The 24,848-nt window shown below is 48.5% G+C and overlaps 1 protein-coding gene across 1 annotated transcript in view; it reads left to right on the top strand.

Moving 5' to 3' along the window:
• The first annotated feature begins 16,954 nt into the window (after positions 1 to 16,954).
• LOC115086313 (zinc finger protein 850-like) overlaps positions 16,955 to 24,848 on the top strand; it is a 52,541-nt gene continuing 44,647 nt past the window's right edge. Inside the window, exons 1-3 of the mRNA XM_029592746.1 lie at positions 16,955 to 17,124; positions 19,943 to 20,069; positions 22,954 to 24,843. Coding sequence (XP_029448606.1) covers positions 17,098 to 17,124; positions 19,943 to 20,069; positions 22,954 to 24,843 — 2,044 coding nt within the window. The 5' untranslated portion in view covers positions 16,955 to 17,097. The remainder of the gene's footprint in view (positions 17,125 to 19,942; positions 20,070 to 22,953; positions 24,844 to 24,848) is intronic.

Here is a 24,848-nt window from a genome sequence, read left to right as displayed (position 1 = left end):
ATCTTTTAAACTGTCAAGAGACTATTTAGTCAAATTTTTGGCAATATGGAATCATTCTTTAGACTGATTCTGGACCTTCTGAATCTTTTTGGAGATACATAGTTGTTTAGAACTATGCACCTTAACCCTATATTCATTCGTCTGCTCTACAAAATCCTTTCTATCTTCTTCTGACTTTAATTTCCTCCAGCGATGTTCTAACTTTCCCAAGCTTTGCTTCAGAGGAATCAATTCTGGAGTAAACCGAGGGGTCTTTATGTATTCTACGTTTAACTCTACTTTCACAGAGGGCAATCACATCTAAAGTAGCTTCTATAGAATTTATCCAAATATATACTGCTTCAGAAACATTGGTAGCATTAACATCCTTTAACTTAGGCCGTAGTATTTCTTGTAGCGATTCTATATCAAATTAGGAGCGTTTCTGGATCAAATCTAATTGTTTAATTGTTCATGACCTGATGCTAAAATTTGAATTAAAACATAGACCAAGAAATCATTTGACAGTCTACCTGTTAATTCACAATACCTTAGAATTTGTTTTAACAAAGATTGTCTAATGTCTATCCTAACCTGTGGGTTGACTGATTTCTTTCCAGCCTAAGGCTTCCATGCATACTCAAGAAAATTTCACAATTTTCCGACAGAGGTTTTACAGCAATATGCATGTTAAAATCTCCTAAAATAATAAAATCTTTTAAGTCTACTCTATAACGGCCCGATTTTAAAAAGTCAGCGCGCGTTAAAACCGGGAGATATGCGTGCGGCTGTGCACGCGCGCCGCAGGGTTTTTCGAACGCCCACAGCCGCGCGCATATCTCCCGGTACACACGGAAGAGCCAGCTTTGGAAAAAGGGATGGGCGGGATCTGGGCCGACCAGGACAGCGCCATTAGGCCCTGAAGCGTGGCCGGCAGCTGACCAGCCCACACAAATTGCTACTGGTCCGGAGAGCAGGTAAGTATTAAAACAAAAAGAGCTGGCCTAGTTAGTGAGGTTTTTAGGAGTCAGGGCAGACAGGGGAAAAAGAAGGCAGGTTAGCTAGAGAGTTTAGGACATTCCCTCCCAGCCCGCTCCTTTATTGGGAAGGAGGGGACTGGGGAAATGGCCTATCACATTGCTGTACGCATCCAGCGAAATCCCCCCCCCCTTACGCGTATGAGTCGGCATTCGCACGCCGATATAAAATTGGCTCATCCATGTGCGTTTTAAAAATGTACCTTTGAGATAATACAAAGTCTGCCAAGGTGAAGGATCTCAGTTTAGATTAGTAGGTGGAGAATATAACAACAGATACCCCAGTAATCATTTGCTAGAGCTACTCCTAGGGGAATTCTGCGCAATACAAACACTTTAGCTTCTGTTTATTCGCTGCCTTACTATTAAAAGCACAACACACTAAATAATATTCCCCAATAGTTAACTTCGCCCCAATACTTTTAAAAAAGACAATGTCCCAAGCAAAAACTTACTGATTCCTTTCAGCCACCAGCAAGGTGATCCTCTCCTCTCAGTGTTCCCACTGTGTTTTATTTTTTTGGAGGGAGAGGGGGGTTAGATAAAGGTTACCAACTTTTCCATAGACCAGGGCTGGACACTTGGGGACCAGGTGCCTCCCCATATTTGCATACATTTGCCCCCAGCCCCTGATCTTCCCTCCTTTTTCAGGCTTCCATCTGTTCCCTCTGCAACCACTGCCTGTCTTCCCTCTCCTCTCTCCCATGAGCCTTCGCTCTCTCTCGTCTGTGTTTCTCTCCCTTCTCCATGCCCTGTCCCCCACTCTTTCTGTCTCCCCTCCATTTCCTATCATTTCTCTGTTCTCTTTCCTCTCTCCCATGTGCCTTCGCTCTCTCTCTCTCCCTTCTCCATGCCCTGTCCCCCACTCTCTCTGTCTCCCCTCCATTTCCTATCATTTCTCTGTTCCCTCTCCTCTCTCCCATGTGCCTTCGCTCTCTCTCTCTCCCTTCTCCATGCCCTGTCCCCCACTCTTTCTGTCTCCCCTCCATTTCCTATCATTTCTCTGTTCCCTCTCCTCTCTCCCATGTGCCTTCGCTCTCTCTCTCCCTTCTCCATGCCCTGTCCCCCACTCTCTCTGTCTCCCCTCTATTTCCTGTCATTTCTCTGTTCACTTTCCCCTGTGGAGGAAGCAGCTCTCTCTGCTCTCACCTCCCAGCACACAGCGGGGCTGCCAGAGGTGCAGGGAGTTACTGCCAGGGAAGTGGGAAAGCAGAGCTAGGGCTCCACCCGTCCTCCCTACACTTCCAGTCACTGCAGGGGAGAGGAGGTGAGGAGGGGGCCTCGGGGGGAAGGAGCCACATCTCCCCTTTTATGGCTGCTGTGGTGCTGCTGGTTCTGCCTTCCCTCCCCATCTGTAAACAGGAAGTGCCACAGGAACAGGAATTTTAGTGCTCACTCATTTCTTCTGACCGGACACTGTCTCGTAAAAAGCAGGCAGTTGGAAACCCTAAGGTTGACTACAGAAAAAGAATCAAGAAATACACTTATTTATAATTGTAAAGAAATCCATACTTCTTTGGTTGATGATAATCTCTGAAATGTCTGGTCTGGCTGACAGGCCTGGCTAAATGGATGCTTCCCCTTGCTTCTTATCATAGAAAAAATTTCAGATTCTGTTGTGATCTCAGTAACAGTGAAACAAATTCTTTCCTTTACCAGATACTTTGTGAAGTAGCGCATAATCCTGACAAAAAGTCACTCAGAACTCATATATATCTGCCATACCCAAACAGCACTAACTCCCAGACCTCAAACAGCAACAACTGTACCTATGCAACGACATTACAAATATTCCCCTGGGCCCTAGAACACCAATACACCTCTTAATGGGAGTACAGAACAAGGGGGACTATTACAGCTCCCCACAGCGAGCCTGCAAGCCGAATACCACACATTGCACAATGCAGATCCTCACCAAATCCAGATCAAATGACCACAGAAATATGCAGACGATACCCTGCAGTGAATTTCATCACCACTGAGAATTATTTCAGTTGAATTGTTTCTTTTAAATTGATCGTGATCCACCTTGAGGCCAGTGTTGGTGAAAGGCTGACTATCAGCATACCTGGGAACTCTACGGATTTCTCCCGGAGACCCAGAAATTTGCATCAATTGCCGGGTCTCATGGGAAACACTAAAAAGGCCCAGGCTTCTCCATTTAGTGCTTCAGGCACTCCCCTTCAGCAAACCTGCAGACGGGCGAGGAGAAAGCCTGAAGAGCACACACTGCAGGCAGCACGAGGGGAGAAACTGCAGCTGTGATTCCAGGGTTTCAGAGTCAGCTGAGGGTAGAGAGAGGGGCACAAGCTTATGAGCTGTGACTTATAAAGTTAGGAGAGCCAGGAGAGTGCTGAGATCAGGGAGGGAGGAAAGGACAGAATGCTGGAGGGTAGAAAAAGTGGTGGTGGTGGTAGTGGAGAGAGAGAGTGTGGATTAGCAGGGAGGGGTGGAACAGAGAAAGTTGATGAGAGGAGGGTGAAAGGAGATAGACTTGTTAGAATTTTGCCTGAGATAGTGCCTTATCCTACTTTCATGACATCTCCCCACCAGCAGAGGCCCTCAGTAAGCCTCACCTCTAGCCTTGTCAAGTTAATATATTTTGTCAAGTATTTGCCTTGTCAAGTATTATATATAATACTCTCCAGTTATTATATTTTGATATCTTTCCTGTCTTCCAAAGCCCATGTTTTTTGTTCCCTGTTTAATGTAACTTTATCTTCTATACAGTTGTTTAATGGTTTCCCCCTGTTCCATTGCAAACCGGTACGATAAGACTTGGTCTTGAGCATCGGTATATTAAAAGAACTTAAATAAATAAATAAATAAGCTCCTCCTCTCTTTCCTTGCCATGCCTCAGCCTCAGTCCTATGTAAACCAGCCTTGCCTGTTTCTCCTTGTTTTCTCAGGGTCTCACTTCTGGCTCCGTGACCTGACCCTTGTTCTTGTCTGGTGGCCGATGGGTTTTCTGGCTTGCTTGCAGCCTTCAGGTCTTTTAGTCTCTTGCTTTGCCTTGAGAACCTCAGGCCTATTCTCTCTTATAACCTGCCTTGGGGCCTTTGGGCCTATTCTGCTTGTTCCAAGCCTTGCTGCCTTCGGGCTTCTGTGTTCTTTGTTCGGTGTTTCCCTTGTCTGCCTTATCTAACTCCTGCCCTAGTCTGCCTTGTTGGTCTTATCCTCTCTGTTCCAGTATCTATCCCGCCTGTATCAGAGTCCTGTCCTTGCCTTGTCTCACCCTTGTTCTGTCTACTCCCAGGGCCTGCTTAATATCCAGTTTTGCCTTCTCCTGCCTGCCATGTCTAAGCCTCGTCTCTAGCCTGCCTTTTCCAAGCCTTGCCTATCTTGATTCACTATGATGTACTGCCCCCCTCAGAGACCTACTGGCCCCCAGAACCCAAGGGCTGAACTTGCGGGGGAGGGGGTGAGCTAGGCGGAAGACCAGCCCTTGTCTTGGCCCGGGTCATGCCTTGCGGTCCTGTGCTGCTCCCCAGTTGGGTTTCACTGACTCCGGGGCCCTTAATAAGACTCAGGAGTAATCTAAGGAGATATTTCTCTACAGCGAGGGTGGTGGATGCGTGGAAGTAATGGAGACAAGGATAGTATCTGAATTTAAGAAGGCATGGGATAAGCACGGAGGATCTCTGAGGGCGTGGTAGGGCCTGTAGAGCTGAATATTTGGTGTGGAAGGGAAGACTAGATTGACCGCCACCTTTGTATGATACGCATTATTCCTTCCTCCCCCTTCATCTCCACTCTCCTCACTAATCAACAGCAATCTCAGGGTGACCATGACGCAAAGGTTCCCAGGTATGAATATCAAATTTCTGTGAATAAGTAATAGCTGAACTCTTCTTTGCCCTGCTGTTCATTCCAACTTCACCGCTCTCGTCCTGTTACCTGCAAGGAAGGGAAGGGAATGGGAGGAGGAGATGGATTAAGGAGCAGAGGGGTTATTACTAGCGAGGACTTCTTCGGAAATACCTCAGTCTGAAACTCCCCTCTCTTTACCTCAGTTTCTTCCCCTCTGTTATGTTTTGTAGGGTTTGGGTGGACCCTTGGACACTGTGGCAGCTGACCACGCCCACGGGGGGGAAGTCCCGTGAGGGGCCACAGGTCAGGCTCAGCTCCGGACACACAAACACAGATAGTTCTTTATTTAGACAGTTTATGAAGCCACCAGAGGTGGCGGTAGTGAGTAGAAGATGGAGCCCGGCTGGGCTAGTATTCCTCAGGGCGCTGGAACAGCAGCTTCTCTGGTAGCATTGCTGTAGGAAGAAGAACTGAGAAAATGAGTACACTGAGATATTCACAGAGTCCCCAGTATGGAGAAGCCCCGAGATAGGGAGAGCTGGCTCTCGAGGAGCGAGTACCAGATCCGTGGGCACAGAGACTCGTTGGCAAAGTTCTCACGCAGCAGTTCTCCATGGAAGGTGGCACTGGTGCTGGAACGGAGGCAGGCCCTCGAGGAGCGAGTACCTGGTTCCAGGGAAACAGCTCTGAGGAATAGATGGTAGTTGTACTCACAGATGGTGTCTGTGGCGAATTCTTCCAAGTAGAAAAGGAGATGGACACAGGCAGCGGGTCAGGGAACATGGGCCCTCGAGGAGGGAGTACCAGTTCCTGATAGCGACCTGAAAGAAGCAGAGAGGCCCCCGAGGAGCGGGTACCCCGTTAGCAGAAAGAGTCCAATGGAAGTTGGAGGCAGAGTAGCTGGGTACGGAGAGCGAATCCCATCCGTAGGAATCCCCTTTCTAACTCAACGGCTAGCAATAAACTGTAGGCTTAAATATCCGGGCAGCGTGACATCATCACAGGGGGACGCCCCTGAGGAATGCGCCAATGAGGAAATAAGAATGAGGGCCGCGCGGTGCGCGCGCCCTAAGGTACCCAAGGAGCATGGTGGGAGGCAGCGCCCAAGCCGGTCCAGGGATGCCGGAGATGACGGCGGGCAGACGCCGCAGCAGCCAGACATCCACAGGGAGCAGGAGGAATAGCAGAAAAAGAAAGGTAAGCGGAGTGAAGCCGTCGGGCCGCGACGGTCGCAACACCCCTTTGGAGCATCCTACTCTGCACCTCTTGTTCAGATCCTCAGAAGCAGGCCGACACCTCTGCATACTCCGGCCACCGGCCTCGCCACTTCACCTCGATGGTCAGCTCCTTGGAGGGAGGGAAAACCTCGCCTTCCCATCTGTGTTAGGCTCCCTGGACCCCACACATCCAGAATACCATGGAGTTACCTCACCCTACCCCTGCATTTCTCCTTTGAGACCTGGGGAGTTCCCCTGGGAAGGAAAGGGACCCACTCTCTGCACTCTGGCACCCCGAAAGTGAAAGGGCTCTACTCCACCTCTTCTTGGCCTGCGGTCTCTCCCCTTGAGGGGAAAAGCCCCTTGGAGGGTCCCTGAGCCTTCCAGCCCCCAGGCTGGATGCTCCTGTGAGGTCCCACATTCCTGGAGGGCCCTAGTGCCCACCCTATACAGGGGAAAGGCAAAAATCCCACCAAAACCTTTCCCTTTCTCCACCAATCAGAGAGTCCCCAAACAGCCATTAAACAATTTGCATCATGACTTATTCCCTTAAAACGCCATCCAGTGGTCATTTCATGCTACTACATGTAAGGGTTTAACATTTTTTTGTTACCCAGTCAAGACATGATGAGGGCAGGGTCCCCCCCATACAGACGGCTTTCTACACTTTGACCCATCAGGGTCAACCCAAGGGGTTTCCACGCCATCTTATATCCAAATGAGCCAGTTTCAGTGGTGGTATCTCAAGTAGATGTTTATTTGCTGAGTGGAGAGATGGTGAGGGTTTATGCCACTGCAGAATGGCATTGATACGTGGAATGGGAGTCATTATTGAATAGTCTATGAATGAGAGAGGCTATCGTAGTGGATCCTTCATTGTGTTGGCAACCAGTGCAAAGTTGAAAGCAGGGGAATCATGTGTCCCTGCATTCTGGCCCCCATCAAAATCAGGACAGCAGGTTTCTGCACTGTTTGCATTGTATGGATGACACTGGCAGGAAGGCCTACATGCAATAAATCATAATAATTCAGGTTATTAAAGACAAGAGACTGGAGAACAAAATGAAAATCCTGGGGCTTAAGCAGTGGGTTTAATCACCTCAACATGCACAGCTTGAAAAAGCATTATTTCACATAGCACTAATTTGTCTTTCATTGACAGATTTGAATCTATGATTACTCCTAAATATCTTATGTTTTGTGAAATTGGAATGCACAGACCTTGGAAATGAAATGTAGAAGGAGTCATAAGAACATAAGAAATTGCCATCAAGTCCAGCATCCTGTTTCCAACCGTGGTCACTACAGCCTACAAGTACCTGGCAAGTATCCAAAAACTAAGAAGATCCCATGCTGCTAATGCCAAAAGTAAGCAGTGGCTATTCCCTAAGTCAGCTTGATTAATAGAGTTAATGGACTTCTCCTCCAAGAACTTATCCAAACCTTTTTTGAACCTAACTACACTAACTGCACTAACCACATCCTCTGGCAACAAATTCCAGAGCTTAATTGTACATTGAACGAAAAAGGATTTTCTCCGATTAGTCTTAAATGTGCCCCATGCTAACTTCATGGAGTGCCCCCTAAGTCTTTCTATTATCCGAAAGAGTAAATAACCGATTCACATCTACCCGTTCTAGACCTCTCATGATCTTTATTTATTTATTTATTTAAAGCTTTTCTATACCGGCATTCATGATACAATCATATCATGCCGGTTTACAGGTAACGGGGGTGCAATAACCTTGAACATTTAACAAGTGAAGAGGAACAAAAGTTACAATAAAACAGGGTTGCTGGAACTGGGGGAGGAAGGAGACAAAAGTAAGAGTAACTTTACAGTAGTAATTATTTACATTGTGCTGAAAGATCTCTTAATAGTTGTTGTGGTGAATCAGTTAGACTCGGGAAAGGCTTGTTTGCATAACCAAGTCTTAAGCCTTTTTCTGAATGTTAATAAACATGGTTCCTGTCTGAGATCAGGGGGTAAGGTATTCCATAGAGAAGGTCCCGCTGTAGAAAAGGCCCGATCTCTGAATGCTAGATGGTGCGTAGATTTGGTTGGGGGAACAAGCAGGGAACCTCTATAGGCTTCTCTGATGGGTCTGGATGAAGTGTGTAGTCTGAGGGGGATTTGAAGGTTAAGAGGGGCTTGGGAATGGATGGTTTTATGGATGATGGTGATGGACTTGTGTAGAATTCTGAAGTGAATTGGTAGCCAGTGTAAATTTTTGAGAATGGGCGAGATGTGGTCTCTTCGTCTGGAGTTTGTCATGATTCTGGCTGCCGCGTTCTGGAGCATCTGAAGAGGTTTGATGGATGAGGAAGGGAGACCTAGCAAGATAGAGTTGCTCTATCTTGGAGAATATTACGGCTTGGAGGACTGATCTGAAATCTTGAAAGTGAAGGCGTGGTTTAATTCTTTTTCGTACCTGCAGCTTAGAGAAGCAGTTCTTGGTTGTGTTGTTAATGAATGTTTTTAAATTCAGGCGGTTGTCTATTACTACTCCTAGGTCTCTTGCTTGGGTAACAATGGTGTTAGCTGGTGCACTTTGTGGGGTATTACTGTTTTCCAGGGAGATGAGAAGGAGTTCAGTCTTAGCTGAGTTTAGTATCAGGTTTAAGTTTGCGAGGAGTAGGTTGATCTCTCGGAGGCAGTTTTCCCAGTGTTTGAGTGTTTTAGTGATAGATTCTTTGATGGGGATCAGGATTTGCACATTGTCGGCGTATAGGAAGTTTTTTAGTTGAAGGTTAGTTAACAGCTGGCATAGAGGAAGAAGGTATATGTTGAAGAGAGTTGGGGACAGGGAGGAACCTTGAGGAACTCCTAGTGAGGAATTGATGCGTGAGCCCCAGCAGAGGAGGGGCTGCAGCCGGGAGCAGGAGGGCGCCAAAATGTACACCTCCGGGAAGCGACTGAGTTTAAAGGGGGCAGGAGCCGCCCTCTGATAGGTCCGAAGCTTCTTTAGCGGCGCGGTTCACTCACCGTGTGGTGTCCCCGGGGTCTGGTTGGTTTCCCTAATTTTTGTTTTGTTTCTCTTTTTCTTTTCCTCCAGTTCTCCTCTCGCTCTGCACGGCTCACCTGATCTCTGTTTGGTCTTAAAGACCTCTATCATATCCCCTCTCAGCCGTCTCTTCTCCAAGCTGAACAGCCCTAACCTCTTCAGCCTTTCCTCATAGGGGTGCTGTTCCATCCCCTTTATCATTTTGGTTGCCCTTCTCTGTACCTTCTCCATCGCAATTATATCTTTTTTTTTTTTTTTTTTTTGTATTAAAGCGTTTATTAGCATAACAATAAGCAACAACAAGTAGCATACAAATTGAAACAATGGGAACACACTGCAGGCTAGAAGTAATACAGACAATTTGTACAACTTTGTTCCCCATCCCCCCCTAGTGTCAAATATGCTAAGAACTTTCAAAAGCCTTCAAAGTTAGTCCAGTGCAGAGCTAAAGTGGGATGATTACAGAGCTGGAAATGCATCACAATAAATTATAAATACAGGTAAGCCTGGTTGTGGTAGTGACCTATGAAACTATATAATAGCAAGGCTAACCTAAATGGGAATAAATTGGTGAATGTCATCAGGTCGGCACACATCGGAAGTGTCAAACAACACCGCCACTCTGAGACCAGTCCAAAAATGGTGTCCATACGTTTTGATGGAGCGATAACCGACGATGGCGCGTGGCTGTTAGTCGTTCCAAAACCTCCACCCGATGAAGTCGTCGGACGATTGTGTTCAATAGTGGAATATTTGTGCTCTTCCATTTACTTGCCAATGCAATCCTGGCAACAATAAAAATCTGTTGACATAATCGCTGACCATGCGGGGATAGACTCTCCATCGGATCACCCAACAGGGCGTGCGTCGGGCCCACGAAGAGGGGGCAGCCGAACATTCGGGTCAGCCAAGCCTGTGGCATCGACCAATATGGCGTTACAATTGGGCAAGTCCACCATACATGAAAGTAAGTGCCAATATGGCCGCAGTTCCGCCAGCAATTACTGGACACATTGGGGTACATTGTATGCAGACGGGTGGGCACATAATGCCAGCGATATATCATTTTTACACAGTGTTCCTGGTAGTGGGCTGATATGGAGCATCGACGAACTTGTAAGAAGATAGCCTCCCACTCCTCCAGGCTCCAATTAATATTCAGCTCACTTTCCCAAGCCAAGGAGCATTCAAGCTTAGTATTCTGGGGCCCCCGCATTAGCATATAAATCTTGGAAACCGCCTTCTTGACATCTCGAGCATGAATACAATAAGACTCAAACAGCGTTTTAGTGGCTAAATGACTGGAGGGAAGCAGTTCTGTTTTTATGAAATGAGCCAGTTGTAAGTATTCCAAGAAAGGGAACTCCACGGTAGGATATTTTGCCGCCAAGTTAGAGAAGGTCTGTAGACGTCCCTCAAATAGTAAAGCACCCAGAGTATTCAAGCGCAGGGTCTTCCAAAGTGGAAACGCTTGCTTAGGCATTCCGATAGCGAACCCAGTATGGGAAAATATGGCTGAGAGTGAGTGGTAGTCTGCGTCTCCCACCAATTTCGGTTTCCAGCGTAACCAAATTTTTAGTGTAATTGCCAACGGAGGGGGCATGACCGAAATGGAAGGCCAAGTGTTCCGGGGCTGCCAAAAAAGTGCAGTAAGTGGGACGTTTCCAATAAGATGGCGCTCAATGGACTGCCAGGGTGTAGGATTTGAAGCTGAAGCATGAATATGCAGAATTATCCTCAATTGGGCCGCCGCATAGTACCACTCTAAATTGGGGACGCCCAAACCCCCGCCATCTCTAGATCGATATAAAACAGATCTGGCTACTCGAGGGGGTCTCTTTCTCCAGATGAAGTCAAAGATTGTCCGTTGAAGCTTCTTCAGTATACCAGATGTGAGGTAAACAGGGAGCGTGATGAAAAGGTAAAGAAATCTGGGCAAAACATTCATCTTGATGATGGCAATACGTCCCAGCCATGAGTGCGGGTCCCTATACCAGCGGAGAAGATCCCTCTCTACAGCTTTAAACAGTGGCACATAATTAAGGTGATATAGCTTATCCACATCCTCTCCGAGATAGACCCCCAAATATTTCAGCGGTTTAGATGTCCAACGGAATGGGAACCGGTGCTGGAGATCCTGTACGTCGAGAGTGGGTACATTGATATTGAGGATTTCTGATTTGTCCAGATTAACCTTGAAGCCGGAGACGGAGCTGAACTTCTGGATGGCCGTCAGTACCGCCGGTAGTGTTGTTTTGGGCTGCGTGAGGGTAAAAAGGATATCGTCCGCAAAGAGAGTCATCTTATACTGGCGGCTTCCAAGTGTCACTCCAGATACACTATCAGTATTTCGTATAATCGTAGCGAATGGCTCTAAGAAAAGAGCAAAAAGCAGGGGAGACAAAGGGCACCCTTGTCGGGTGCCTCGCTCTATGTGAAAACTGGGACCGTAACCTCCATTAACTTTTACTCGTGCTGACGGTTGGTTATATAGCTGTCTAAGCCATAGAAGAAAATAATTGCCAAACCCCATTTTTGACAGGGTATGAAACAAGAAAGGCCAGTGCACCATGTCGAACGCTTTTTCAGCATCGACTGCAAGGAGCACGCATGGGATGTTTTCTTTACGGACCCACCAAAGGAGATTTACTGCCCGGCGTACATTGTCAGACGCCGATCTGCCGGGTATGAACCCTGCCTGGTCCGGGTGTACCAAATCGGGAAGGAGACAATTGAGACGTTCTGCTAAAATACGAGCCAGCAACTTAAGGTCCAGGTTGATCAAGGAGATCGGCCGGTAGGATCCGCAGAGAGTAGGGTCCTTGCCTGGTTTCGCTATAACCGATATGCCGGCCGTGTTAGAATGCATACTTATGACCTCACCGTCACGGAGGGCATTAAAGGCCGTCACCAAGGAAGAAGCCAAGATATCAGGGTAAGTTTTATAGTATTTACTGGACAGTCCATCTAAACCTGGGGCCTTGCCAGCCTTCAAAGCTTTGATCGCCTGTTGAATTTCAATAAGAGTAATAGGTTTATCAAGCCGGTCTCGTTGCTCTTCCGTCAGAACGGGTATATGCGAATCATTCAAATAGTCTTCAATAGAGTCTGTGGAGATATCTGTGCGGGCCTTATAGAGGGCTGCGTAAAAACTTGTGAAACAGCGATGAATATCCTGAGAATTCGTAACTAAAGTGCCCTTATCAGACTTAATCTTGGCTATACTGTTACGGAGTAATTCGCCCTTAAGTCGCCGGGCTAGCAGGCGTCCAGCCTTGTTGCCTCCCTCATAGTATATTTGTTTGGTGATGTTCAGTGCATGAGATATTTTCGCATTGTCTAAGGCTTGTAAATCATTTCGTACCTTGGTTAGTTTTTTGTAAACCGCATCTGCTGGAGTTAACATGTGCTGTGTCGATAGGGATTTTATCTCTTGGAGGAATTGCTGCCTCTGTTGCTCCGTATTGCGTTTACAGTAAACCGCCCGAGATATCAGCTCTCCGCGAACAAAGGCTTTAGAACAGTCCCAGATAGCCATAGAAGAGGTCTCCGTAGGATCTTGGTTGCGAAAGTAGTCTCGGAGGAGGTCTCCCAACCTTTTTACATAGGAATCATCATCCAAGAGGCTCTCGTTTAAGCGCCAGTATTGCGTTCCTCGGGCAGTATCTTTTAGATCAACGTCCAGCCACACCGGGGCATGATCACTCCATGTTATGGGCTCTATCTCCACCCGTTTGATAACATTTTGTAATCTTTTATCCACAAAAATGTAGTCAATACGCGTATATGTTGCGTGGGCCGCAGAGTAGAAGGTGTATTGTCGGGAGGTCGGAAAGCGCTGTCTCCATATATCTACAATATTCCATTTATCCAGTAAGTGCAAAAGCTCCCGCCGAGCCGCCCCTGCAGACGAAGACCCCGTACGCGAGTTGTCCAGGTGAGGCTTTAATGTTAGGTTGAAGTCGCCGCCCATAACCAGCTGTTGATCCGAACGAAGCAGTAGGCAATCCGCCACATGTCGCAGGAATTGTGACTGAGCGGTGTTGGGAGCGTAGACGTTAGCAATGGTAAGTGCTGATTGACCCACTCTGAGGGTCACCAGAAGAAAGCGTCCTCCTGGGTCTTCATATCGATGCAGCACCTCATGCACCACCGACGTGGAGATTAGTGTAGCCACTCCTGTGTATTTGGAGCCTTGTGTACAAGAAGCATAAAACTGCGTGGGATAGTTCTTATGTCTCATAAGTTTCACATGGTGTCGCCGAAGGTGGGTCTCTTGTAAAAGAACTATGTCCGCTCGTAGGACATCAAGTTCTTGAAACAGTAACTGGCGTTTCCGATGAGTGTGCAGACCCTTGACATTCAGAGTTAAAAGTTTAATCATTGCACCATATAATATTCCCTACAGTAAAAAAAGAGTGAGCAATTCCCAATAGCATAGCATAGCACATCACACTAAATAAGAGGCAGTCACATGTTAGAAACAGCATATGTCGACATTGAAACCCAAAAACCCCCCCTACAGGTATAATTTCTGCCCAACCACCTTGGCAGAATCCCCTTCCCGCGGGGGCTCCAGCGCACATGGGGACCAACAGGAAGCTAGCTCCTCCCCTCCTCCGATCACCCCCCCCCCCCCCCCCCCCCCCCCCGTCCCTCATACATAAAATGTAAATCTAAACAACACAAAAACAGCGTTAATAATTAACAGTCATTACCAATGCTATTATTTAACACAAACCGGCATAGCAATATTGAATAGCACAACACAATGTCACCACCAAGAGAAGCATTGCAAATCTCAAGGACCCCCCCATAGTGGACCCCTGCAAGTAGAAAATCATAGAGGGCATCTCCTCAGGTAAACCAAAAGATCACCCCTGTTCATCCAAGTTATGGCCTTGTTCCACGGGCTGGCGGCGAAGTCGCCCACGGCCATTAGTTACCCTCTGCCAGCGCTGTTGAGTATCCTTCTCCGGTAGCTGAGTGCCTGAGGCAGGTATTGTAAAAGTGACCGGGAGTCCCGCAGCCTTGAATGCCTCCGCCGCCTCCCGCAGGGTTTTAATGCGATAAGTGACCCCTTGCATAGCAAACGAGAGCCCAAATGGGAAAGTCCACCGGTAACGTACCTGGGCACCGCGCAATATTTTAGTAGCTTCGCGGAGGTCGAATCGCTTCTTTAGGGTCATAGGCGCCAAGTCCTGATAAATAGCTATATCAACTCCCTCCCATTGCCAGGTAGGCTGAGATCGTGACGCTTCATAAATCTGCGTCTTTTGCGCGAAGCTGCTCAGGCAAACAATAATATCTCGTGTCCGGTTGTCAGCTCGCGGGCCCAAGGCTCGATGCGCGCGTTCGATGGCAATTACCGGATGGGGCTCGGCAACAGCCCCCTCCAACGTGGCAGTACCTTTGGTAAGAAAAAAGGAGCATATTTTACTTGCGGTGTCCACAGCAACAGTGAAAGCCTCAGTTTCCGGGACCCCTCGTATTCTGATATTGTTTCTCCTCGTGCGATTCTCAAGATCCTCCAATTTCTCTAAAATTGCCTGGTTCTCATTCTGGAGTTGTGTGTACTGCGTAACGCATGACGCCATCTTGGAGGCCTGTCTATCTGTCCGAGTCTCAAGCTCATCTATCCTGGTGCCCATCGCCACCACATCATCCTTCAACTCCGTCATGGTAGCCATAAGATCCGCTTTATGCTGCTTGAGATCATTGCGAAGCTCAATGAACCAGCCGCGTATTTCGTCTCGGCTTGGGATATCGGCAAGTTGAGTCGCGGGGCCTAACGGGGCCGATTCTTCCCCGCCGCTCGCAGTACCAAGATGGCCGCCAGTCTGTACCTCGCCTTCAGGAGGTGGATCCGGCACTTGCTTTTGGAATCCATACTGTTTAAGATCCGCAGTTTTTCGTTTGGTAGCCATTATAATCGGGTCTCGACTCCCTCAGGCGTATAAATCAAGTTTTTCGTGTCGTTGTAGCGCTCCGGGACGGGGTAATAGTAGGGCAGTGAAGAGAGCTCCGCTTTCACACGTCCATCCCCTATGCACGCTCAACAGCGCCCCCACAATTATATCTTTTTTGAGATGCGGCGACCAGAATTGTACACAATATTCAAGGTGCGGTCTCACCATGGAGCGATACAGAGGCATTATGACATTTTCCGTTTTATTAACCATTCCCTTTCTAATAATTCCCAACATTATGTTTGCTTGCCGCAGCACACTGAACTGACGATTTCAATGTGTTATTCACTATGACACCTAGATCTCTTTCTTGGGTTGTAGCACCTAATATGGAACCCAACATTGTGTAATTACAGCATGGGTTATTTTTCCCTATATGCATCACCTTGCACTTATCCACATTAAATTTCATCTGCCATTTTGATGCCCAATTTTCCAGCCTCACAAGGTCTTCCTGCAATTTATCACAATCTGCTTGTGATTTAACTACTCTGAACAATTTTATATCAACTGCAAATTTGATTACCTCACTCGTCGTATTTCTTTCCAGATCATTTATAAATATATTGAAAAGTAAGGGTCCCAATACAGATCCCTGAGGCACTCCACTGTCCACTCCCTTCCACTGAGAAAATTGCCCATTCAATCCTACTCTCTGTTTCCTGTCTTTTAGCCAGTTTGCAATCCACGAAAGGACATTGCCTCCTATCCCATGACTTTTTACTTTTCCTAGAAGCCTCTCATGAGGAACTTTGTCAAATGCCTTCTGAAAATCCAAGTATACTACATCTACCGGTTCACCTTTATCCACATGTTTATTAACTCCTTCAAAAAAGTGAAGCAGATTTGTGAGGCAAGACTTGCCTTGGGTAAAGCCATGCTGACTTTGTTCCATTAAACCATGTCTTTCTATATGTTCTCTGATTTTGATGTTTAGAACACTTTCCACTATTTTTCCTGGCACTGACGTCAGGCTAACCGGTCTGTAGTTTCCCGGATCGCTCACTTTTGATTAAAGGCAGTTAGTTCATTCAAGGAAATCGAGAAATTGAGAGGAGGGAGGAGGTAGCCCGGCTGGAGAATAGAATAAAATGCCAAAAAAACAGTGCCATGCCTTCCTGTCGCCCAAGCACGTTAGAATATTTATAAGAAGCACTGAACGTTGCTCGGAGCCCCTGGGGATCACCCACTTCTCCCCGGCTCTCCCCTCTCACTGCTGCAAAGTCAGCGGAATAAAGAAAGGAAGATCCTGCGTGGGGACCCCACGGGAAGGGGACTCTGCCCCTGCAGCGCAGCTTCCCGGCACAGTCTCACGGGCACTGAGCTAAGCATCGGGCGCTGCTGTGAAAGATGCACTCCCCAGACCAGTACGGAGGGGCTCGGCCTGCAGCGACCCAGGCTAGGACCCAGAGCTGTACTGCTGGCCCCTTCTGATCGCCCAGGCGGGCCCCCTGGCCCCCTGAAAGGGACTCTGCCCCTGCAGCGCAGCTTCCCGGCACAGACCCAGGGGCACCGAGCTAAGCACCGGGCGCTGCTGTGAAAGATGCACTCCCCAGACCAATACGGAGGGGCTCGGCCTGCAGCGACCCAGGCTAGGACCCAGAGCTGTACTGCTGGCCCCTTCTGATCGGCCAGGCGGGCCCCCTGGCCCTGCCCGGGCCTCACATCCACGATCCTTCCCCGTTCCTGCTAATCTCCTCCAGGGCTCGGGGACATCGGGGTCTCGGCAGAGCTTCAGATCTTCCAAGCTGCTCCACAAACGCATTCATTCGCCCCCGACCCAGGCTTCCCTTTCCTGTCATTGCTCTGTCCCATCGCTGGCGATCGTGAGCTCCTGCTGTCAGTGCCGGGCGAGGGCAGGAGATGGCAGCAGACAGAGCTGGCGCAACCCCCGAGCCTCTCTCCCTCCCTTCTCTCTCCCTTACACTTCTCCCTGCTCTCTTCCCCTTCCCCTCCCTCCCTCCCTCCTGTTTTCTTTTGTAGCCATCAGGAGAGAAGCGGAGCGAGCGCCCCCCACCCCAGGGACCGTGCAGGGAGGGAGCCAGGGCTGGAAATCCTGCTCTGGAGAAGGGGCAGGAGAATGGCTGCAGGGCTTTCTGCTCAGCAGGTAGGAGGGGGGCAGGGGATGCAGCCTGGGACTGTTCCCATCCCCCACCCCAGGGACCGTGCAGGGAGGGAGCCGGGGCTGGAAATCCTGCTCTGGAGAAGGGGCAGGAGAATGGCTGCAGGGCTTTCTGCTCAGCAGGTAGGAGGGGGGCAGGGGATGCAGCCTGGGACTGATCCCATCCCCCACCCCAGGGACCGTGCAGGGAGGGAGCCGGGGCTGGAAATCCTGCTCTGGAGAAGGGGCAGGAGAATGGCTGCAGGGCTTTCTGCTCAGCAGGTAGGAGGGGGGCAGGGGATGCAGCCTGGGACTGTTTCCATCCTACAACCCCGAACACTGCACCCGTTCCCTGCAGCCCCTCAGGCTCTCTTTATGCTTCTCCTCACCTCCCAGAGCAGCTGCTCTCTGGCTTTAGGGCCCTGTTCGTCTCTTCTTCCTGTGATTTCTTTACCTTCCCCTTCCTCCTCCTCTCTTTCTGCCCCCCTGCTCCTTAGTGCTGGGAGAAGTCGTCATATAAAAGGCTGGCGTTGGTTGACCTTGGGTAGACAGGGTTGGGAAGCACTGGGTTAGAGGAATGACGAGGACCTTTCTCCTGTTGAGCGCCGATGCCACCTCTATCGAGGGAGGGGTTACTTTGAGCCCCCCAAACTCCAGGGCTGCCTCCCCCCCCCCCCATACTTCAAATCCGGTTTGTGGGATCCTGGAAAGGCAGGAAGTGGGCATCTGCCACGTCTTCATCTGAAGGTCCCCGGGGGTTATCAGTCCAGGATGGGCACAGAATCGGCCGGGGGACCTGAAGATTTTGCAGGGATTTCCTGGAGACGTGGTGCCGTGGCAGGACAGTATAAGAGGGAGAGCGAGAGCAGGCGGGGGTGGGGAGGGCTTGAGGCTTGTTTGACTTCAATCTTCTCCCCCCCCCACCCAGCCTCAATGGATCCTGCATCTCCGTCCTGGACCCTCTCTTCTCTTCTCTCCCTCTGCTAATTCCCTTGATGCTCTGATTCTCCCTCCTGGCTTTCTGTAGCATCCTTAGGCTGGTTATTCCCAGATTTACTTTCCTGCCCTGGAAATGTCCCCAGGAATCCAGTTCCACCTCTCGGCCTGCTTGTCCGGAAGGCCCACTGGCACCTTAAGCTCAGCGAGGCTAAGATATGGGGCTCCTTCTCGTTCTCCTTTCTGCCGTTCTGTGCACAGCACTGTCCTCCCCCCAGTCCCCTCAGCCCATAACCATGGGGCCCTCTCCCACTCCTCTCTCTCTCTCCTTCTCTGCACATACTCAGACCACTGCCAAAATGTGTCACCGCTCTGTCACCTCAGCCAAATCCATCCCTTTCTTTCTGAACCCTTATCCACTCTCTCGTCTCCTCCTGCTCCTCACAGGTCTCCCCGTGAGCCCTCTCTCTCCCCTCCAGTCCATCCAAAATTCATCCATCCATAACCCCTCCTCTGACCTCACTGCATTGGCTCCCTATCCGTTCCCACCTACGGTTCAAGCTCCTCTTACTCACCTACAAGAGCCTTCCCTCTGCAGCTCCTCACTCCCTCTCCTCTCTCATCTCTCCCTGTACCCCTCCTCGTGCACTCCCCTCGTCATGCAAGTCCCTCCTATCTGTGCCCTTCTCCTCTCCCCCCCCCCGATTCCCGACTCCGTGCTTTCCTCCTGGCTGCACCGTGTGCTTGAAAGAAACTTCCTGAGCTGCTGCCTCAGGCTCCCTCTCTGGCCTGATTTAAATCCCATCTAAAGACCCACCTTACTGAGGGAGCTTTGAAATCTCAACCCCTGATTATTCTATTTGCCTTATCGGTTTAAACCATTTTCTTAATAAATTACATTCCCAAAGTCTGTTTTCCCCTGTCTGTAGCTCTGCCGAGCAGGTTTTGCATGTGGTTTTGTACAGTGCCGTGTACATTGGGTAGCACTACAGAAGTGAATAGCAGGGTAGCAGCTGCTGCCTCCCTCCTTGTTTTTTTTTTGTTGAGTGATGAAGTAGCCCCGCCTTCGAGCCACACCTGGCCATTCTGCTTTTCAGGATATCTACAACGCGTAGGCCTGAGAGAGATTGGCCTGCGCTGCCTCCATTGTATGCAGATCTATCTCCTGCATATCCATGTGTGGGTTTCCTGCCATCCTGACCGGCCGTGAGTGTGCCAAGGACCGGGTGGGGAGCCACTGGCTTCGCCCAGAAAGCAAGCGGGGGTGAGAGCCGGGGAAGTGAGAATTCAAGCGCTGCTTCTCCCGCTGATGCTCCACCCGGCCTCGGGTACAAACTCTGGGCCTGATTTGCTGCAGCTTTTCTCCCATTCTCTGTCCGTGGAGGTGAAACGTAGCTATCCGGGCCCTTAGCCCGTGAGGTCTCTGGGGACAGGGAGCTCCCAACTCTACCAGCAATGCAACTCGTGTGTAGCTCAGGATTGGAAAGGCGGATAATCCAATCCACATCCAACCATAAGAAAATGAATGCGTAAAAGTCAAGTTGCTACGTAACTCAACAAACATGGGGGTGGCGAAAACCGCTAGAAACGGCAGACGAACTACTGCCCAGGACACGAAACCTCTTACTGCTCTGTTAAGGTTTAGCACAGCAGATCTCCTGATAACAAAGTGCCAGATGTTCCCAATGTTTTGGATAGTGCTGAGTTACAGAATTTGTAATTGTCGCTGATTTATCCAGGCAGTAACATTTGGTTTTCTGTGTCTCTGGTGACAGAGAATCATTTCATAGTGAAACTTGTAAATCTTGGGGTCTTAGAGGAAACTGAGATCTCATGCATGCTGAGCCCCCTCCACGTGTCTCTTGAGTGTTTCTGGTTTGTGTTTCAGGTGCCGGTGACGTTTGAGGACATCGCTGTCTCTTTCTCCCAGGAGGAGTGGGGGTATTTAGATGAAGGCCAGAAGCAGCTTTACAGGGAGGTGATGAAGGAGAATTACGAGACCCTGAGCTCCCTGGGTAAGGACTGCATGATTTGCATTTTTAGCAGGCACAGGGCCTGATTTACTGAGGGTCGTTTGTGACTTTTTCCTGACTGCAGATCCAAGATTAGTTGTTTGCATCTCTTACAGGAGGTCTGAGCGTCCTCTATACCTGCAGCATACTGAGTTTGGCCCTGCACATACACACCTGGGAGGCTGCAGCTTCTCGGCACTTTCTAGTTGTCTAAGACGTGGACTCCTTTGGACACAGTGATGGCCTGGAACTTGGGCTCCTGTGACCAGCAGGCCAGGTGCTGGTTAGGTTGCCGCTCAGCTCCATCCCTCTCCTAGCTCTCTCAGCTGTGGTCTCCTGAGGACAAGCTTTCTCTTCTCTTTGCTTCCTACGGCTCCATCCTGAGAGCTTCTGTTAAGCGCCAAACATGCTTAAGGCGCTTCTCCACGGACATGAGGATACCAGACCAAAATCTGTAGAAACAAATATCAATTTATTTTATTGTCTATCAGTAAGCAATACAGGTACCCTTGGGAGGTACAGAGTCGCAGCAGTTCTCTGGCAAAATGCTCAGGAGAAGCACTACCCTCTGTCTCAGTTTGTACATTAACTACCTCTTCTTTTTATAGATGAAATAATCAATCTGAAGAAAACAAGTCCTTGAATTGCATGAACCTATGGGAGTATCATGTACACAGTTTCTCATGTCAAAAAGAGGCAAATTAGATTTATGTTAGCCTGATCCCCTTCCCAAATTGGGGCCTAATTGCCTGGTGGTCACATTAATCTTCCATTAGTCCTTTGTCCTGTCATTTTTTTCACCCTCAGGGAGATCTACTGGGCTTAGGCTGGTGCCTTTGTAGTTGAGATTTTAGCTGAGATTCTGACCCTTTCCTTCTGCTTTTTTGTGACCCTATGACCCTCCATCACAAGGAAAACGGAGGCTCGTTCAATTGAGCATCCGTTTCCCTAACCTGGCCACCATCAAGATTTTTTTTCTTCATGCTGCTTCCTGTGGTTCCTCCTACTTAGTATCGGGAACCACAGGAAAGCAGTCATTTCTGCTTTATTTGAGCCCTGGGTGCACCAACTCCAGGGCTGGCGTTTAGTTCCTGCGTGTAAAAAAACATGCACGTCGGGCTCACGGTGATGTTTTGCATTGGGGGGGGGGGGGGGGGTAACAAGCTAATAGCCTCGTCCGCGTGGCATTTACATGTGATGAGCGCCACTGGCTACGAACTTGCTTGGCAGCGCGTTTTGGATGCGCCGATCCCCCGTTTTTGCATCAGGGGGTTAGCCCAGCGCGTCCAAAACGCACGTCCAGTCACGGGCTGGCCTGAGCCCACGACATTGCATCGGCCCGAGCATCATTTGGGAGGCTGCGATGGAGACCAGCCGAGGTTAAAAAAAGACACAGAGCACAAATGCCTGTCAGCCCACCCCCCCCTTTGCTTTTGCCACTCCTGGATGTGTTTGCTTCCTGCTTCGTCATGCCAGTCCCTGCCGCTGACCACACGGATGAGGTCAAAAGGGCCAAAAGAGTGACTGAGGGAATTGGGGGAGGGGGAGTGAGGGATGGGATGTGGCAGGGCAAACGAGAGAGTGAAGAGAGGGGGATAGGGAGAGGGGGAATGAGCGATTCAGGAAGTCAAAAAGTACTGTGGGCTGAGTGAGGGGATCGGAGGGAGTGAAGGACAGGAGGAGAGAAGATTGGGGGTGGTGGGAGGAGGGAGAGAGAGAGAAAAAAGTGAGTGAGGAGAGCCTGTGGCATTGCTCCCTTCTCTCCACTCCTTAGGATGCAAAGAGCCTGGCCGTACTATTGAATTCCAGGACAAGCAGACTGGGGACAGCGGACGGTGCACCCGAGTCTGTTCCTACCCCGCAGAGCTGATTCTGCCACGAAGGGGAGAGCCCGTACTTTACTGGCTGAGGGAGGGCAGGGAGGAGACCTGCTGGAGAAGGTGATTTTCCAGGGAGAGGAAGGGGGCTCGAGGATCACCAGGGATGGGGGTGGGGGGGGGGGTTAAGTCAGGGACTTTAAGACCACTGGTATTTATGATGGGGGGAGGGGAGGATCGGGAGAATCGGGGCAGAGAGGAGGAAGTTGTTGGAGGGAGACAGCCTCTGATCCTGCATCCCCGACCCCAGCCATCCATCACCTACCAGGGCTCAGCGAGCAGGTTATTATCTTTGCGAGAGAAAATTCAAACCCAACCACCGACCCCGCTCATCTCACCCTCTGCACAGTTCCACTTCCCTTCTGTCTACAAATTAAGCCCTGCTGAATACGACTGCCTTTAACCTCACCAGCTTGCACTGCCAAGCAGCCACCTGTTCTAGATTCAGACCATGATAAAAAAAAAACAATAGAAACTCCCATCCCCGCCTTTTTAAAGTCTCCAGCCATTGTTAAAAATCGGTAGCCTTCAAGATAACATCCCCTTGTCCCTCCCATGTTTCCCTGAAACTTAAGATGAGAAGCTTTGGATTCTCCATCAAATCCCTAATCAAATGTGCTTTAGGAATTACAGATCTCATTTACATTTCTAAGTCCACCCTCTTTCAAGGTTTATATCCTGACCCCCTAGTTCTGCAACTTCTTTTCCGCTCAAAAAGGTTTGCTGCTTGTGCATTATTAAAGCATTTTAGGTATTTAAATGTCTATCTTATCCCCCCATCTCTCCTCTTCTGTAGGATGTACATGTTTAGCTCCTTCAGTCCTATCTCATAGGGACTTTGGTGCAGACTGCACATCACTGGTAGCTTTCCATGGTCATGAGTGGCTGGTCAGAGAGGTGCAGCTCTATCACTGTGTCACATTTCCAGAGCTGTGATTGTAAGATCTGAAACCTAGAAATTAATATTGCATGGTCACTAATGCAGGATTAATGCTTTCTTCTATCACCAGCAAATGATGAGATCTCACCGGATATAAAAAAGGAGGAGAATCAAGAAGAACGTCCTATGAAACTTGGACTGATCCAGAGGGAATCAGGAAAATCCTGTCCTAATGTTTCCCAGGGGACTGAGAGGAGAAACACAAGGAACAGTCAGCAGGAGTCAGAGAAGAAGCAGAGAGACCCTGGAGGAGGCTCACCAGCTGGAGTTACTGAGTGTGAGAGAACTGACAGGGAGTTCACAGACATCCCTGAGTATCAGACACACCTGAGAGCAGAGTCACACTTCCAAAATAATAGCAGTAATCACCTGACTTCTGACTTACATCTGAGCAAAAGGAAAGAGAAGAAATCCTATGTGTGTGAAACCTGTGGAAAAAACTTTGGTAGGAAAACACATTTTATATTACACCAGAAATCCCACACTGTGAAGACACCATTTCCATGCACTGAAGGTGGGAAAAGTTTCAGAGAGAGAAGCAAACTAAAAGTACACCTGAGAATGCACACAAGAGAGAGACACATTCCATCTAGTGACTGCAGCAAAAGTATCATGCACAAGGATGCCCTAGGACAAAATCAAGAAATGCACACAAGGGAGAAACCGTTTCCTTGTTCTGAATGTGGTAAAAGCTTCATTAGGAAGAGACTGCTAATAGCTCACCAGAAAATGCATACAGGAAAACGACCATTCTCATGTACTGAGTGTGGAAAACATTTTCTTAAGAAGACATACCTGTCACAACATATAAAAATCCATTCAGATCACAAACCATTCACATGTACTGAGTGTAGGAAAAGCTTCATTGCTAAGTATTTGCTAATATCTCACAAGAGAATCCACACAGGAGAGAGACCATTCTCATGTACTAAATGTGGAAAATGCTTTATTAGGAAGGCATACCTCTCACAACATCAGAATATACACACAGGCAACAAACCATTTACGTGTTCTGAATGTGGGAAAAGCTTCATTAATAAGTCTAAATTAATAGTGCACCAGAAAATCCACACAGGGGAGAGACCATTCTCTTGTACTAAATGTGGAAAATGTTTCAGTAGCAAGACAAATCTTTCACAACACCAGAAAATCCATATAGGTGACAAACCATTTACATGTACTGAGTGTGGGAAAAGTTTCATTAACAAGTCTAAACTAATATTGCATCAAAAAATCCACACAGGAGAGAGACCATTCTCATGTACTAAGTGTAGAAAATGTTTCCTTAGGAAGACAAACCTCTCACAACACCAGAAAATCCACACAGGCAACAAACCATTTTCATGTACTGAGTGTGGAGAAAGCTTCTCCCAGAAGAGAATGTTCATGAGACACCAAGATATACATGCGTGTAAGAGATTCATTCCAGTGACAGTATGTGGAAAAGAAATCCATTTGGACACATTGTCTCATGAGAAACCATTTTCTTGTTCAGAATGTGAGAAAAGCTTCATTAGAAAACATATGCTAATTGCTCACCAGAGAATCCACACAGGAGAGAGACCATTTTCATGTACTAAATGTGGAAAAAGTTTCATTAGGAAGGCACACCTCTCACAACACCAGAAAATCCACACAGGAGAGAGACCATTTCCATGTACTGAATGTGGTAAAAGCTTTTCTTACAAAACAGACCTCAGGAAACACCAAAAAGTACACACTGGTGAGAGACCATTTTCATGTTCTGAATGTGAAAAAAGCTTTATTCGTAAGGATATGCTAATATCACACCAGAGAAAACACACAGGTGAGAGACCATTTATATGTTCTAAGTGTGGTAAAACTTTTTCTTCTAAAACAGTCCTCAGAAAACATGAAAAACTGCATACTGATGAGAGTTATTTTGGTGAAGGAGAAAAACAGAAGAACGGCATTGTTGATAGAAGTGTCACTACCCAGTGATTA

The sequence above is a fragment of the Rhinatrema bivittatum genome, chromosome 2, assembly GCF_901001135.1.
Source record: "Rhinatrema bivittatum chromosome 2, aRhiBiv1.1, whole genome shotgun sequence".
In the NCBI taxonomy this organism is placed as follows: domain Eukaryota; kingdom Metazoa; phylum Chordata; class Amphibia; order Gymnophiona; family Rhinatrematidae; genus Rhinatrema; species Rhinatrema bivittatum.
Note: the sequence above shows the minus strand (reverse complement) of the source record. Positions and strands in the feature narration are given on the sequence as shown.